The sequence below is a fragment of the Herpailurus yagouaroundi genome, unplaced genomic scaffold (genome assembly GCF_014898765.1).
Source record: "Herpailurus yagouaroundi ecotype Mexico unplaced genomic scaffold, PumYag 28, whole genome shotgun sequence".
Lineage (NCBI taxonomy): Eukaryota > Metazoa > Chordata > Mammalia > Carnivora > Felidae > Herpailurus > Herpailurus yagouaroundi.
The window spans coordinates 96070658-96086358 of NW_024412376.1; the positions used below are offsets into that span (position 1 = coordinate 96070658).

Consider the following 15701-nt stretch of genomic DNA (forward strand, 5'->3'; position numbering starts at 1 on the left):
CTTTTGTCTCTGTCTTTTTGTCTTGAAAAGAAAGCTTGATTTATCCTTCAAATTAAAGGAAAATGCATTATATAATCAAAGATCTTTTTTTATTTTTTTAATATCTGGAAATTTCTTGGATGCAAGTGAGGTTCAGTGAGATGAGAATATGAATTGAAAAAATATTCAGGTTTGTTGGATTTCTATTGAAGAAAAATATTTCCAAGACTGTGTTAATATACACAAAGTAAAGAACTTTGATCCTTCCATCAGAAGGTTCATACTTAGAAAACATATAACTCAGAATCACTGACCCTGGTGAAATGTAGGTAAATGAGTCACATTTAGGTACAGAAATTTCATGGTAAAAGATCTTGATTCTGTTTCCAAACAGAAACATACTTACTTATTTTTACTTTTTTAACTTTAAAAAAAAAGTTTATTTATTTTGAGAGAGAGAAAGAGAGCAGGGGAGGGGCAGAGAGGGAGAGAGAGAATCCGAAGCAGGCTCTGCATCGCCAGCACAAAGTCCAACGCGAGGCTCGAACTCACGAACCATGAGATCATGACTTGAGCCAAAATCAAAAGTCAGACACCTAACTGACTGAGTCCCCAAGGCTCCCCAAAACTTATATTTATTTAATATGTGTCTGGTACTTTCCTAAACAGTTGGCTTATTGGACAATTAAGTTATGTCATCAGTGCCACTGCAGATGATAAGGATCATAAGATAATCAGCTTAAGGAAGGTTATTATACTGTAGATTCTATAATATATGAAAATGTTTCACAGCAGGTATTCCTGCAATAATGTTCTCCCTGCCCATCAACTACCTTCTAATACAGAGAATCCAAATACAATTGCTGTCAGAGTACATTCTACATTCAGTTGATGTAAATACATATCTGAGTCAAAAATGCCTCCTTCAAAAACATTGTCACATTTAAATAACATAACTTAGACTCTTCTCCAACATTAGCCATGCTCTGGTAGCACTCTACTGGAGTACCTGTGAATAACCACAGAATTTATAGATTTACCTAAACCCTGTCCTGTTAGGTGAGAGTGACACTAGAAGGTTGGAGAGTCTCTTCCAGTCAGCTTGGGACTCATTTTGAAATACATGTAGTGTTTATTATTTTGATTAAGTTATACCTGCTCCAGCTTGCCAAGAATAATGAAGTAGGTGAGGAGGAAACACAGTGAAACTTCAGTAAGGTGACTGAGGCCCCAAGATTACTGATGACTTTCCTCTTTTCACAATAAACATGTTTACCTCTTTTTTTAAATTTGTTGTTAGTATTTATTTATTTTTGACAAAGAGAGAGAGAGAGAGAGAGAGAGCCAGAGCATGGGTGGGGGAGGGGCAGAGACAGAGGGAGACCCAGAATTCGAAGCAGGCTCTAGGCTCTGAGCTGTCAGCACAGAGCCCGACATGGGGCCCGAACTCACGGACCGCGAGATCATGACCTGAGCCGAAGTCGGACACTCAACCGACTGAGCCACCCAGGCACCCCAAAACATGTTTACCTCTTAACACACTTGTCTGAAATTAACACTTGGAAGGATTCTGGCATTAACCATTATGAGAAATAAGTACTACTTCTTGGATAGTACGCTGACAGAATGGTAATCAGTCCTTTTCATGAATGTTAACCCTATGCTAGGCACACTTGGCCATTTAATCTTCCAGCAATTCTGTGTAGTAGGCGTCGAAGGCATTGCTGAAATTCCTGTAGCAAGCAGTAACTCAGAACCTTAGAGGCTGACGCCCTAACTCTGTTGAAAGGTTAATGAATGCTGTAGGAGTTCTGGGTTTTTGTTCTCTGCTCCCCCCTCCTTTTTTTTTCTTTTCTTTTTTTCTTGTTGCTGTTTAAAAAAAGCTTGTTCTGATTCACTAACATCAGGCAATTACTGCTTTGACTCTAAGTCTGAAAACTTTTAACTGTTATTTGAATGAATGAATTCTAACTCTGAACCCACGTCCTAACAGTTTAGTGGGAAAACTCATCTCAACCACCAATAGGGCCACTTCTGAGAGTCACACCAAAATCAAAGAGGCTTACATTGCCTTGGGGTAAACAGGAAAGACTTCTGTAACTGTCAACTATCATGGTCCTCTGTGGTCCTAATATAGGACCTTGATAACAGACGGCTCTCTCTTTTGTGGGGTACAGAAATCCTGACTGTTGGTCAGGAACTAACACTCCCTGGAGACACCATAAAGTCTTCCTGAGCCCTTGCTATCACCCTGGAGCCCTGCTATGGGACAACAAGGACTCACTGGCCTCTCCTTATTCCCTTTGAGAATATTCCCATTCTTGCCTTCAGAAGCACTCTTCCCTGTCCCTGTCCCCATGCTACCATTCTCATGCCAGAAATCTATTCTTTTTAATGGAAATAAGGATTAGAAAGAGTAAGGAATCAAGCCAAGGAAAAGGGTTAAAATTGACCCTTAGTAGGTTGTCAACATCAACTTGGCTAGCAAGTAAATAGCTAGTGAGGATTTTACTGTGGGGGAGGGGAGCAATTATTAAGAGCCTCCTCTCCCAGGCTGGGCAATAGACTTACTCCCTTGAAGAATTCTGGGTGGTAGACATCATTATTCCCATTTCATAGATGAGGTAGCCCAAAGGCATTCACCAAACTTACCTGAAATCACACTGCTACTCAGAGGTCAAGCTGAGGATTTGAGCCCAAGTTTGCTGACTCATCCTACAACCTCAGTGGAATTCCTGGATAGTTGAACCATCACCCTAAGCCCCCTCTGCTTCCTTTTACTCAAGCTCCCCTTGGTATTCAGACAATATTCCATAATTAGCCAATGAAAATCTCCAATGGGAATTGAAGCTGTTTCATCTAGGAATTATTTTAAGGTAGAATGAAATCCTAAATCCTAGTTGCTCAAGTATTCTACCTAAAAAAAAACAAAAACAAAAACAAAAAACCTAGCCTGGACTGACCCAATATCGCAACAGTCTAAAGTTTCCTGAAATTAAAAAGCTGAGCCTGAAAATACTGGGATAGTCTTAATCTGCACTGGCCATCACATCCTTCCCAAAAGTAGATAGAAATTCCCGGTACACTTTAGAGCCAATCTGACCACTCCAGTTGTTTTTTGTTTTGTTTTCCTTTTTCTTTCCCTCTTTTTTTTTTTTTAATTGGTCTAGGGATGACTGGACAATCTCAGGATGAGAGAGATGTGCCTTTTACTTTCATAGACTTCCCTATAATTGCGGGTGGCCTCGTATAGTAATTCAAGCTAGCATCTTCTCTACACCATCTGTGTTCCCCAACAGAAAATGGCACATCTAACAAGTGTCCAAGCTAAAAACCTGGAATTACACCTGCCTCCTTTTGTTCACCTTCATCCCTCATCTCAGAAAAATCCTCTAGTCCTTGGCACACACGTTAAATATTGGTCACCATTCCCACACTTATATTTCCAGCCTGAATCTCTCCTCTGAATGCCACACACATATGCAAATACCTTCTTGATATCTCTGCCTGTATGACCTGCAGGCATTTCAACGCAATATTTCTGAAACTGAGATTTTCGTGTTATCCAAAAACTGTTCCAAACCGCATTATTCCAGTTGCTCAGGTAAAAAAATGTAGTGTCATCCTTGATTCCTCTCTCTCACTCCCCACATTCATTACAAAAACAATTCTGTTTGTTCTACCTTGAAAATATATACGGGGGTGCCTTGGTTGCTCAGTCAGTCAAGTGTTCAACTCTTGATTTCAACTTAGGTCATGATCTCATGGTTCATGAGTTCCAGCTGTGTCAGGCTCCGTACCGACAGCAGAGCCTGCTTGGGATGCTCTGTCTCCCTCCATCTCTGCCCCTCCCTTGCTCTCTCTCTCTCTCTCTCTCTCTCTCTCAAAAATAGACAAATAAACATCAGATATATCTATATCTATATCTATATCTATATCTATATCTATATCTATATCCAGAATTCTATCACCTCTTATCACCCCTACTGCCACCACCCTGATGCAAGCCACCATCACCTCTTGTTACCCCCAGCACAGCAGCCAGAATGGGTCTTTAAAGTATGAGTTCACATCATGCTTCAGCTCACAATATCCCATCAGCTTCTCGTCTAAAACTTAAAGCTAAAGTTTTTACCATGACCTAGAAGGCCATATGTAATCTAGTCTTCTTCTCCACTACCTTATTACCTGTATTAGAGTTCTCCGGAGAAACAGAGCCAGTAGGAAATTTTATATATCTACATACATACACACATACATACATACATACATACAAGAAGAGATACAGTTCAAGGAATTGAGGAATTGGCTCATGTGATTGTGGGAGGCTAGCAACTCTGAAATCTGTTGGGGAGACAGGAAGACTGGAAACTCTTGGGCACAAGTTGATGTTGCAGTCTTGAGGCAGAATTTCTTCTAACTCAGGATATCTTAGTTCAGGCTGACAATATCAAGGATTTGGTGTCTAGTGAAAGCCTGCCTCCTGGTTTACAACCAGCCAGCCTGTCTTCTTTCTGTGTCTTTACATAGCAGAAGGGGCAAGGGAGGTCTCTGGTATCTCTCTCTCAGTCTCTTTTTTTTTTCCAAATGTTTATTTATCTTTGAGAGAGAAAGAGATAGAGCCCTGAGTGGGGCTCTGTGCTGGCAGCTCGGAGCCTGCTTGAAATTTTCTCTCCTTCTCTCTCTCTCTCTCTGCCCCTCCCCTCTTTCTCCCAAAACAAATAAATAAACATTAAAAAAAATAAAGACTACTGATCATAGATATTAAGCACAAAATACCTTCACAGGAATACCTAGATTACTGTTACACTGAATAGCTAGAAACTATAACCTATCCATGTTGACCCATAAAACTGTCACACTACCCTCACCTTCTTTCAGTTCATGCCCTTGATGTTCCATGACTCACCAGACATATTCCTATCTCAAGACCTTTGTATGTCACTGTTCCCTTTCCAGAATGTTCTTCCTGCAGATACCCACATGGCTAGCTCCATCTTCCTTTTAAGTCTTTTTTTCCCTTAGGTCTTTTCAGAACTTAGCACTCCTTACTTAAACCCTGTCTACACAACCATGCCCTACCAGATTCCATTTCTGCGTCTGTTCTCGATTTTTCTCCCTGGCACTTACCATTGTGGAGCATACTATATATCTTCCTTATTTATCATCTTTATTGTCTACATTGCCCCTAGAGCATAAATTTCCCAAGGGAAGTGATTTGTTTTGATGTATTTTGTTCAATGCTGTATCCCCAATGCCTGGAACAGTCCCTAAGACTATATCAAGAGTTTGATGTATATTTATTAAATTAATGCCCATTTATTGTATTATTCCCTCTCCCAAATATCTCTTTGCCACCACTTTCATTCAGGCCACCACCATCTCTGGCCTGGGTGACCTAACAGCTGTCCACTGGTTTCCCTCCATCTATTCTTGCCGTTCTTCCAATGCATCCTCCATCCTGTGGCATTTCTAAATCTGATGATGGCAGTCCTCTGCTCAAAACATTTCACTAGCCTTCCTTGATGCTGAGGCTCTCAATGATTGAGCCTCTGTGCACCTATACATTACCTTCTCTCTGCCCTACACTCTCTTATCCAAGACAGACCTAGTCCTTCAGTGTGCCATGATCTTTCACATCCCAGTGCCTCTACACATGGTTTCCTATATCTGGAGCATTCTTATCCTCTTCACCATGTGGTCAACCCCTGCTCGCCCTTTAGGTCCCATTTATGGCTCACCTCCCACCCACCTTCCATCTTCAGGACTGGTGATACTCACATAGCTCTTTATATTCAGGACCACCATGGCACTATGCACCAGGTGAAGAATAAAGAGACAAGAGATTTCTATCCTCCCAAGGAAATGGGTAGCCAGAGAACAGAGGTAATTGCTATATAATAATTTGACAGTAAGATATGAAAGACAGGATGGTAAAAGGGGATTGGGTAGGGAAAGATTTCACAGAATATTTTTATAATTGGAGAGATCAGAAGGTAGTTGAAAGCAAAAGAGACAGGTCCTGTAGGCAGGAAGGAGTTGGAATTAATAGGGAAAAAAGAATAATTGGAGGAACAAGGAAAGAAATCTTGAGAAGTACACAATAGCGATCAAGACCCTTTCTTTGCTACTATAAGAAAAAAAGTAGGATTGATATGCAGAGATGAAGCAACGTGTTTCATAAACAGAAAATATGCAGAGGCCTCTACAAGATGTGAACTTGGGATTTGTTCAGATAGGAACTAGGTTTTGGAGTTTCAAGAAGTTTATAAGACATTTAAGACTACCTAATACTGCTTTATCAGTTTGGTAGGGCACAGAACCTTTGACAATTAAACCTCCAGAAAGGAAGGGGAAATTATTTATTTGAAGAGATTATAATCCTCAACTTCTACTTGGCAGACTACTATAGTTACACTAAAATAGTGGGTTATAGCAATGTACATAAATCCTGTAAATGTCTCATGTTATGGTCTCCAAAGAAATAGTGGCATTTCCCAATAACCACCATTCTACTTTCTATCTCAATGTATCAGACTAATATAGGTTATATAAGTGGAGTCAAACAATATTTGTCCTTTTGTGTCTTTTATTTTACTTAGCATAATGTTTTTAAGGTTCATTCATGTTGTAGCATATATCAGAATTGCATTCATTTTAAAAGAGGAATGATATTGCATTGTATGTATATATAACATTTTGTTTATCCATTCATCTATCTGTTGATAGACACTTGGACTGTTTCTACTTTGGGGTATTGGAAGTCACACCACTTTTAAGTGGAGACTTTTGGAGCATAAATCAGGAGATTTAATGCTCATTCCCATAGTATCACAAAGGGATTTGATTGCTTTGTATAACCTCCAATCTCCCCCAAACTTAAGAGGGTTTCAGGGAAATGTGCATCTCATGTAAAAAAAAAAAATTAGTTAACTGAAATATTGATGCTGAGCTTTCATGAATAAATGAATCAAACTAAGCTTGGTTGGCCTATAACTTTATTTAAGTCTCCTTAGGACAATACCTCTACTTTCTCTTTTTCCTTCAATTAAACACACACACACACACACACACACACACACACACAAACACACACACACGTTTACAGAAAGATACCAAGAGACTACCAAGAGACAATTAGCTGATGCACCATCTCTAGAATTATTTGTAGAATAATTGCACTTAATTGTGCAACACAGCACAAAACTGCTTCTCCGTGAGCAAGTCCAAAGAGCACTTTCTCCAGGATTCCTTTGTCCCTGCGCCAAGCTTTTAGTAGCAATTGCATCATTTCCAAACTCGAGGTGTAGCCAGCCTATCAGAACACGTAGAGGAAATCTGGCTTACTTCTGCCAGTCCTATCAACACCTGGAGCACAGCTCTCCCCTGGACCTTTGTGCAGAAGGTGGCTCTTAGCTGCGGGTAGACAAGGATTGAACCAGAGAAGGAGTACAGAGCAGAGCCATGAATATTATCTTGGATCTCCTCCTTCTTCTGCTCACCATCATCTACTCCTATTTGGAGGCATTGGTGAAAATTTTCATTCCCCAAAGGAGAAAATCTGTGGCTGGGGAGACTATCCTCATTACAGGAGCCGGACATGGAATAGGCAGGTCGACTGCCTATGAATTTGCAAAACGGAAGAGCAGGCTGGTTCTGTGGGATATTAATAAGGTAATGGATTCATTTGCCCCATCTTTTAAAGTCATAAGTAAGGCATATGTTTCAAAAATTATTTGACTTAGCATCTGCGTACCTTTGTATTTTTCTTTTTTAATGTTTAATAGCTAACTTCCCTGGTGCCTTATTCTACATGCATTGGGGTGGTTTGACGAAGGGAACATAACTGAGAACTAAGCAGTGATTTTTTTATGCCATGATATTTAAGTTGATAACACAGATTCAGGAGCCAGGCTACTTCCAAGCTTCCAGTTTCCTTATTTTTGAAATGAAGATAATACCTCACAGGATGGGTAATAACAGGTGTTAGCAAACTCTGGCTAATGGAACAAACCTGGTCCTTGGGCAGGCTGTTGAGCTGGCAATGTTTTTTACCTTTTTTAAGCGTTGTCAAAGCAACAAGCAAATAAAGAAACAAAGAAGAACATCCGACAGAACCTCTTATTGCCTCCACTCCCACCCACACAATCCTAAAATATTTACTCTCTCGCAGTTTACAGGAAAAGTTTGTGGACTCCTTGGCAAGAGGATTAAACAAGTGAATTTTATGCACTAAGAACAATATCTGTCCATACTAAACATAAGCCATTTTAAAAACAACAACAACAACAACATGCAGTGGGTCAGGCTTTCTCTTGAGCATTCATATTTTCTTTGTAAACATTATATTAGCTACTCAAAAATAAAACTGAAATTTTGTATCATTTCCCCTACACTTGTGAATTCTGGAAGTCCATAAAAATAATACACAGAAAAATGTGACAGGATTTTTAGGTTGGAAAAACTGTGAAGTTTTTTTAAGAATCAGATTTTCAGGGCACCTGGGTGGCTCAGTCAATGATGCGTCCAACTTTGGCTCAGGTCATGATCTCATGGTTCATGGGTTTGAGCTCCACATCGGGCTCTCTGCTGTCAGCACAGAGCCCGCTTGAGACCCTCTGTCACTCTCTCTCTGCCCTCTCCCCATCCATGCTCACTGTCTCAAAAATAAACATGAAAAAAAAATCAGATTTTCCACAGATCACAGTGAGATTTTAATTGCCACTATATTACTACTCTCTGATGTTCTTTGCTGTCATGTCCAGTTGTCCTATTTCTTAAAGCCTTCAAAAATGTCATTTTGGGGCACCCGGCTGGTGCCCTGATCAGTCGGTAACGTGTACCTCTTGATTTCAGGGTTGTAAGTCCAAGCCCCACGTTGGGTGTAGAGATTACTTAAAAATAAAATCTTTAGGGGCACCTGGGTGACTCAGTCAGATAAGCATCCAATTTTGGCTCAGGTCGTGATCTCACAGCTCATAGGTTCAAGTTCCATGTCAGGCTCTGACAGCTCAGAGCCTGGAGCCTGCTTCGGATTCTGTCTCCCTTGCTCTCTGCCCCTCCCCTGTTCGTGATCTGTCTCTGTCTCTCAAAAATAAATAAATGTAATAAAAAAATTTTTAAATAAACAATCAATTTAAAAAATTAAACAACAAAAAAAAGAACAAAAGACCTGACAGGTGGCATTTCTCTTCCCTAGTTCCTCCTCCCCCCACCCAGCCAAGATTGCCCAACACTGGTGGGAAACAGCTCCAACACTCTCCATATAACTTTCAAACACTGCTTGCCCTGACTTGAGTCTGAGATGCCTGTGGGACATTCTGGTGAAGATATCTAATATGTGGCTGTATATTTAAATTAAAGAGCTTTGTGTTAAAGATATATAAACTCGAGGGGTGCCTGGGTGGCTCAGTTGGTTGGGTTTAGACTTTGGCTCGGGTCATGATCTTGTGGTTTGTGGGTTCAAGACCTGCATCAGTCTCTGTGCTGACAGCTCAGAGCCTGGAGCCTGCTTCAGATTCCATCTTCCTCTCTCTGCCCCTCCCCCACTCACACTCTGTCTCTGTCTCTCAAAAATAATAAAATGTAAAAAATTTTTTAAATAAAAAATAAAATAAAATAAAATCTTTAAAAAAAAAGTCACTTGATCTTAGAAAAGTAGTTCTTCTCTGGTTCTTTCCAGACAGTAAAGAATACTGTACAAGGAAAAGTTGGTACATTTTGTATAACATACACAGGCATTTAATAGATGAGTTGATATACAGGGAAGTGATTTGGCATCAGTTGGTCCTTGAAGAGATTCCAATGAGCTTTCTAGAAGGGGACAAGATTTACAAATTGAGAAAACTGCTGTCTGCTGTTCTTAGGCATTCATGAAAGAAAGAAAGAAAAAAAGAAAGAAAGAGGAAAGAGAAAAAAGAAAAGAAAGAAAGAAGTATAAATCCAGGAAAAAGTCTTGATAAAATATAACCTTTCAATCTCTTTCTAGCTATGTGTTTGGGAGAGATGACTGATATTTATTACATTTTTTATTTTTTTATTTAAAAATTTTTTTAATATTTATTTTTGAGAAAGAGAGAGAGAGAGAGAGAGAGAGCGAGCAGGGGAGGAACAGAGAGAGAAGGAGACATAGAATCCAAAGCAGGTTCCAGGCTCTGAGATGTCAGCATAGACACTTAACTGACTGAGCCACGCAGGTGTCCCTATTGATTACATTTTTTTAAATTCCAGTGACAAGGAATAAAAATGACTTATTTAAGATTCTGCCTGAAGGATGAGTCACCTAACCTCATAGGGTATCTTTGAATCCCTGAATTTTATGATTAAACAATGAAGGTATTAAGGGCACCTGCATGGCTCAGTTGGTTAAGCAACCAACTCTTCTTTCAGCTTGAATAATGATGTCCTGGTTTGTGGGATTGAGCCCCAAGTCTCTGCGCTGACGGAGCCTGCCTGAGATTCTCTCTCTTCCCCTCCCCCACTTGCATGTGTGAGTGTGCTCTCGCTCTCTCTCTCTCAAAATAAAAAAAAAAAACAAACATTCAAGGTGTTAAATGATTCACTGTAAGGCTATAAATGTAACTCAGATCTCCTTTAACCTGTGGAAGGTGCCAGCTCTCTTGGTTATGGCTGACTTCTTTTGCCTTACTTAGAGTCATGTTAGCAGTGTGCCCTCATTCAATCTGAACTGTTGCTTTAGGAACACTCTGAAAAGTGGAGTCACTGCAAACTGGGGTTGAGGTTAAAGCAAGTATTTTTGCTTAAAAAAAGACAAGACATTACATTTTGTAGTTCTCTAGCTCGGGTAGAAGACTGACACATTATTAATTCTTTAATCAAAGCATCTGATGAAAGCTCTGGTCATGAATTCTCTCTACTGAACATGAGTCTAGAGACAAAAAAATGCATGGTGGTTCTTGTAATCTGACAATGAGCAAGCTATGTCTAAATTGGTGAGAGAAAGGGGCGCCTGGGTGGCTCAGTCGGTTAAGCAACTGACTTCGGCTCAGGTCTTGATCTCACAGTTCATGGGTTTGAGCCCCGCATCGGGCTCTGTGCTGACAGCTCAGAGCCTAGAGCCTGCTTCGGATTCTGTCTCCCTCTCTCTGCCCCTCCTCCACTTGTGTTCTGTCTCTCTCTCTCTCTCTCTCAAAAATAAATAAAACGTAAAAAAAAAAATTAAAAATAAATAAATTGGTGAAAGAGCTCCTCTCCTCCCTCTTTACTCCTCTGCAAGCCCCAAAAGGCTGTGAGGGGATATTGGCTCTGTGACTTTGTGTCCTATGAGGGTCTGTTCTTTGGGATTTCAGGCTGCTACTCTGGGGCTGAGCCTGAGGTAGTGGAATATGAAGGACCCAAGGGAGGCAGCACTGGCTAAGGGAACCACTTGCCACTCACTCAGGGACCGCCTCAAGTAACAGCCACACTGTGAACATCCCGGTGTGAGAAAAGGGCTTTCAGGCGGCCTTGCCTCTTCATCACAGGGAAGAATCTACAAATTGTGAGAGGAAAAATGTAATTAAAAAAATTTTTTTAATGTTTACTTTTCAGAGAGAGAGACAGAGCATGAGCATGAGCAGGGGAGAGGAAAAGGGAGACACAGAATCCAAAGCAGGCTCCCCACTGTCACTACAGAGCCGGACGTGGGGCTCAAACCCACGAGCTATGAGATCATGGCCTGAGCTAAAGTCAGATGCTTAACCGACTGAGCCACTGAGGCACCCCAAAAAGTGTAATTTTTAAAACCTTATAATCTCTATAAAATCAACAGATGTCAAAACTTGAAAAGAATTCTAGTTTTCCTGGAAATACAGATCAAGAAACATCAGGACAATAGGGCGGAGGGAAGCTCATCGGTGGGGCTACGCGCTGAGTGCCTTAAGAAACATCAGGACAGTTTTATTTTAGGAAAAAGGTCTTTGAATTTAGGCTGAAAAAAAGTTTCTCTATATCCATGTCTTGGGTTTCTGCATACAAAGTTACTATAAACGTATTACGTGTATGAAGTTGTTACATAGATGAGACTCTAGCCATGGCCTTTGCCCATTTTCACTCCAAAACACTTGAACATAATATTATATCACCAAGAGTGGTAGCATTGCCTCCCTAGGAAAGGCTTCCTCGAATAAGGATCCTTCTTTCTCCTTCCCTCCTAGTGGCTTAAATCAGAATCATCAAGAAAAGTATGACAGGCAGAGGCATATGGTTTAAAATTACCACTAGTTTAGAATTGCTACCTGGTGCTTTACTGCTACTATATGGTTGGTGCTCAGCAACAATTTGACAATCTGTCAAATGAAAAGCTGAATTTTCTTTTCTTCTGTGTATCCCAACACCTCCATTCATGACCCCACAAAGAGCAACATCTTTCAAGCATGTTCTTCTGTCTATGAGAGTAGTCTGCTTTTAAAAAACTGCCTCTTGAGGAACCTCTAACCCAAGATAAAAAGCTGGAAAAACATGAAGGGTGTTTGGTTTGGTTTGGTTTGTTTAGATGCAGAATGGCTGTTGAGAATGTAGTCAAACAAGATAAAAACCCATATCTAGTGTGAGCACTCACTGGCAGAAACACCACATACACTCCCTTTGCAAGTTAGGCAGGCAGTGTCTCTCACGAAGCTTTTGTACAAACAAGGAGGGCAAAGGGGCGCCTGGGTGGCTCAGTCAGTTAGGCGTCCGACTTCAGCTCAGGTCACGATCTCACAGTCCGTGAGTTCGAGCCCCGCGTCGGGCTCTGGGCTGATGGCTCAGAGCCTGGAGCCTGCTTCCAGTTCTGTGTCTCCCTCTCTCTCTGCCCCGCCCCCGTTCATGCTCTGTCTCTCTCTGTCTCAAAAATAAATAAATGTTAAAAAAAAAAAATTAAAAAAAAAAACCAACAAGGAGGGCATTTTGGACATGAATTTTAATCTTTTATTTGTTTGTTTGTTTGTTTATTTATTTATTTATTTATTTATTTTTAAAGTAGGCTTCATGTCCAGTGCAGAGCCCAGTGTGGAGCCCAACATGGGGCTTGAACTTGCAAGCCTGAGATCAAGACCTAAAAGGACAGCAAGAGTCAGACACTTACCCTGAGCCACCTAGACATCCCATGAGTTTTAATCTTTAAAGAAATATCTTCTCCAAGTCTTTCTCCCTTTGTCTTGTCCCCTAACTGACCTACATCTTTCTACATTTGTTTTTTCCAATTACAGCACAGTGTTGAGGAAACAGCAGCTGAATGCAGAAAACTGGGGGCCACCGTGCATGTATCTGTCGTAGACTGCAGTAACCGAGAAGACATTTATAACTCTGTAAAGCAGGTGAGATTTCAAACTACAAATTCCTTCAAATAATTTTGTATCTATTTCCATGGGCAGTGGAAAGATTCTTTATGGCTGCCTGATTTAAATTCTATTTTAGCCTCTGCTAACTAAGGTGGTTGTATGAATAAGGAAGGATATACATTTCTTTCCTTGTATAGAACCCACTCAACCCTGCCTATTATTATTATTTCATATTACTAACCAATTTCTTTCTGATCAGAAGTTTGAGCAGTGGTATAGAGTGACAGAGAAGAGATTCATCACCAGGAGAAAGAATCACTTTCTGAGTTTTATCTTAATCCTATTACTTTTGCAGTAATTCCTTTTTTTTTCTTTATTTTCTCTATGGTATTTTATTTATGTTGCCAATAATCTAGTCTTCTATAGAAAATGTAATGTTAGTAATTATTGTAACAATTTTTAAAAGAGTAAATATCAAATGAACCAAACACTCTGATAAACTACTGCATCCTTTAATTTCATCTCTACAATAACTCTATTAACCTCATTTGACAGATGAGCAAACTGAGATTTTGCTCTGCTAAGGAGGAGTTAAGCCAGTCCACGATCATATAATTAGTAGGTGGTAGAAACAAGACTACTCAGTTAGCACTATAAAAATGTTTGATCAGAACCAATATATCAATTAATCAACACAAATATTAATTCACTTTATAAAGTTTAAAAATCTATGATTTACATAATATGAAAATTCAGATGTTAAAAAACATAGTTTCGGGGCGCCTGGGTGGCGCAGTCGGTTAAGCGTCCGACTTCAGCCAGGTCACGATCTCGCGGTCCGGGAGTTCGAGCCCCGCGTCAGGCTCTGGGCTGATGGCTCGGAGCCTGGAGCCTGTTTCCGAGTCTGTGTCTCCCTCTCTCTCTGCCCCTCCCCCGTTCATGCTCTGTCTCTCTCTGTCCCAAAAAATAAATAAACGTTGAAAAAAAAATTTTAAAAAAACATAGTTTCTCCTAACTTTATGACAGTGTTCTCTTTGCATCCATTTTTTGGACTAAAGCTCTTTCCAGCCTGAACTCTGAGATTTCTTATCAAGTGGAATAAAGAATCTAATTCGTGGATGACATCAGCCCCAAAACTTTGAGTTTCTATAACATACCCAGTAATTTTTTTCCCTTCACAGGTAAAGAAAGAAGTAGGAGATGTAACCATCTTGGTGAATAATGCTGGGGTAGTATATCCAGCTGACCTTCTTAGTACCAAGGATGAAGAGATTACCAAAACTTTTGAGGTCAACATCCTAGGACATTTCTGGGTGAGTGTGAGAAACATTTCTGGTTTGTGCATGTCTGACTCATCCTCTTAAGGTACATGAAGTTTGTAATTGAGTTCACACCTTTATATTTGCCTAAAATCAAGAATTACCAAATTAATTTGAGTGGAAGAGTCTCTGAGAGAAGGACACAGAGTTTGAAGAGACACAACTCACCAGAATGTAGGCTAGTTGGTCTGTCGTATCCACCAGAATTTAACACAAAACATGGCATGGATGGACCAAGTGCTCAAAAAATACTTGTGGAGTTTTGCTAAGGGTTGTCAGTATACATTTTTTCAGTACTTTAGAGGAAATATATACAATATACATTCACTTGTGACCTCATGTCATGGAATTTTAGAACTGAAAGGACAACATAAATCACTACTTCTATGTATGTAGGGGTTGGACATTTTCTGCATGGGACTCAGCTAAGCTCTAGATCCATGCTGGAACTTAGATAGATGGCTCTACAAACCTCTTGCAGTTGGTTAGTAGAAGACTGAAATATACCTTTGTAGAAAACATTTCTATGGATTAATCTTACAGTGCCCCGATATCAGTGTAGAGCAAATCTGGATTCTGGAAGAGAGAAGAAAATAGATATGTTCTTTCCATCTTCCCCAACCCCTCACACATGGTAATGAGGATTGATTATTATGACCACAAAAGTACATAGAGACCTCCTGTGTTAGTTGTCTATAGCTGCATAACAAATTTATTAAAATTTAGTGGCCTGAGTTGAGACAGTGGAGTAGTAGGGGGACACTATGCTTGCCTCATCCCTCGAACTCAGCTAGATAAATATCAAATCATTCTAGATTTGACCCAAGAAATTGATCTGAGGACTCAGAGAACAAACTACACAAATAGAGGGAGAAAAGAGGCCACATCATGGAAATAGGGACAGACTTCAGTGAGCAGCACAATATCCACAGTGGAGGTTTGAGCTGCTTACACAAAGCCTTGCCCATCTGTGCTCTGGAGGTATTTTATATGAGGGCAAGTATACCTGAGAGCCAGAGCAGCAGTGGGCCCCTCCCCAGAAGACCAGCACAAACCCCCACATGCACCAAGTCTACTGACCATAGAGTGCTGCAAAGCCTTAGCTACAGTGGAAATAAGTTCTGTCCTCTTTTTTTTTTTT

General features: G+C 40.3%; 1 protein-coding gene across 1 annotated transcript in view; it reads left to right on the top strand.

The window, feature by feature from the left end:
* The first annotated feature begins 7346 nt into the window (after positions 1–7346).
* The window catches only part of HSD17B13 (hydroxysteroid 17-beta dehydrogenase 13), a 36999-nt gene continuing 28644 nt past the window's right edge, over positions 7347–15701 (top strand). Inside the window, exons 1-3 of the mRNA XM_040478803.1 lie at positions 7347–7653; positions 13170–13277; positions 14423–14554. Of these exons, the coding sequence (XP_040334737.1) occupies positions 7444–7653; positions 13170–13277; positions 14423–14554 (450 nt within the window). The 5' untranslated portion in view covers positions 7347–7443. The remainder of the gene's footprint in view (positions 7654–13169; positions 13278–14422; positions 14555–15701) is intronic.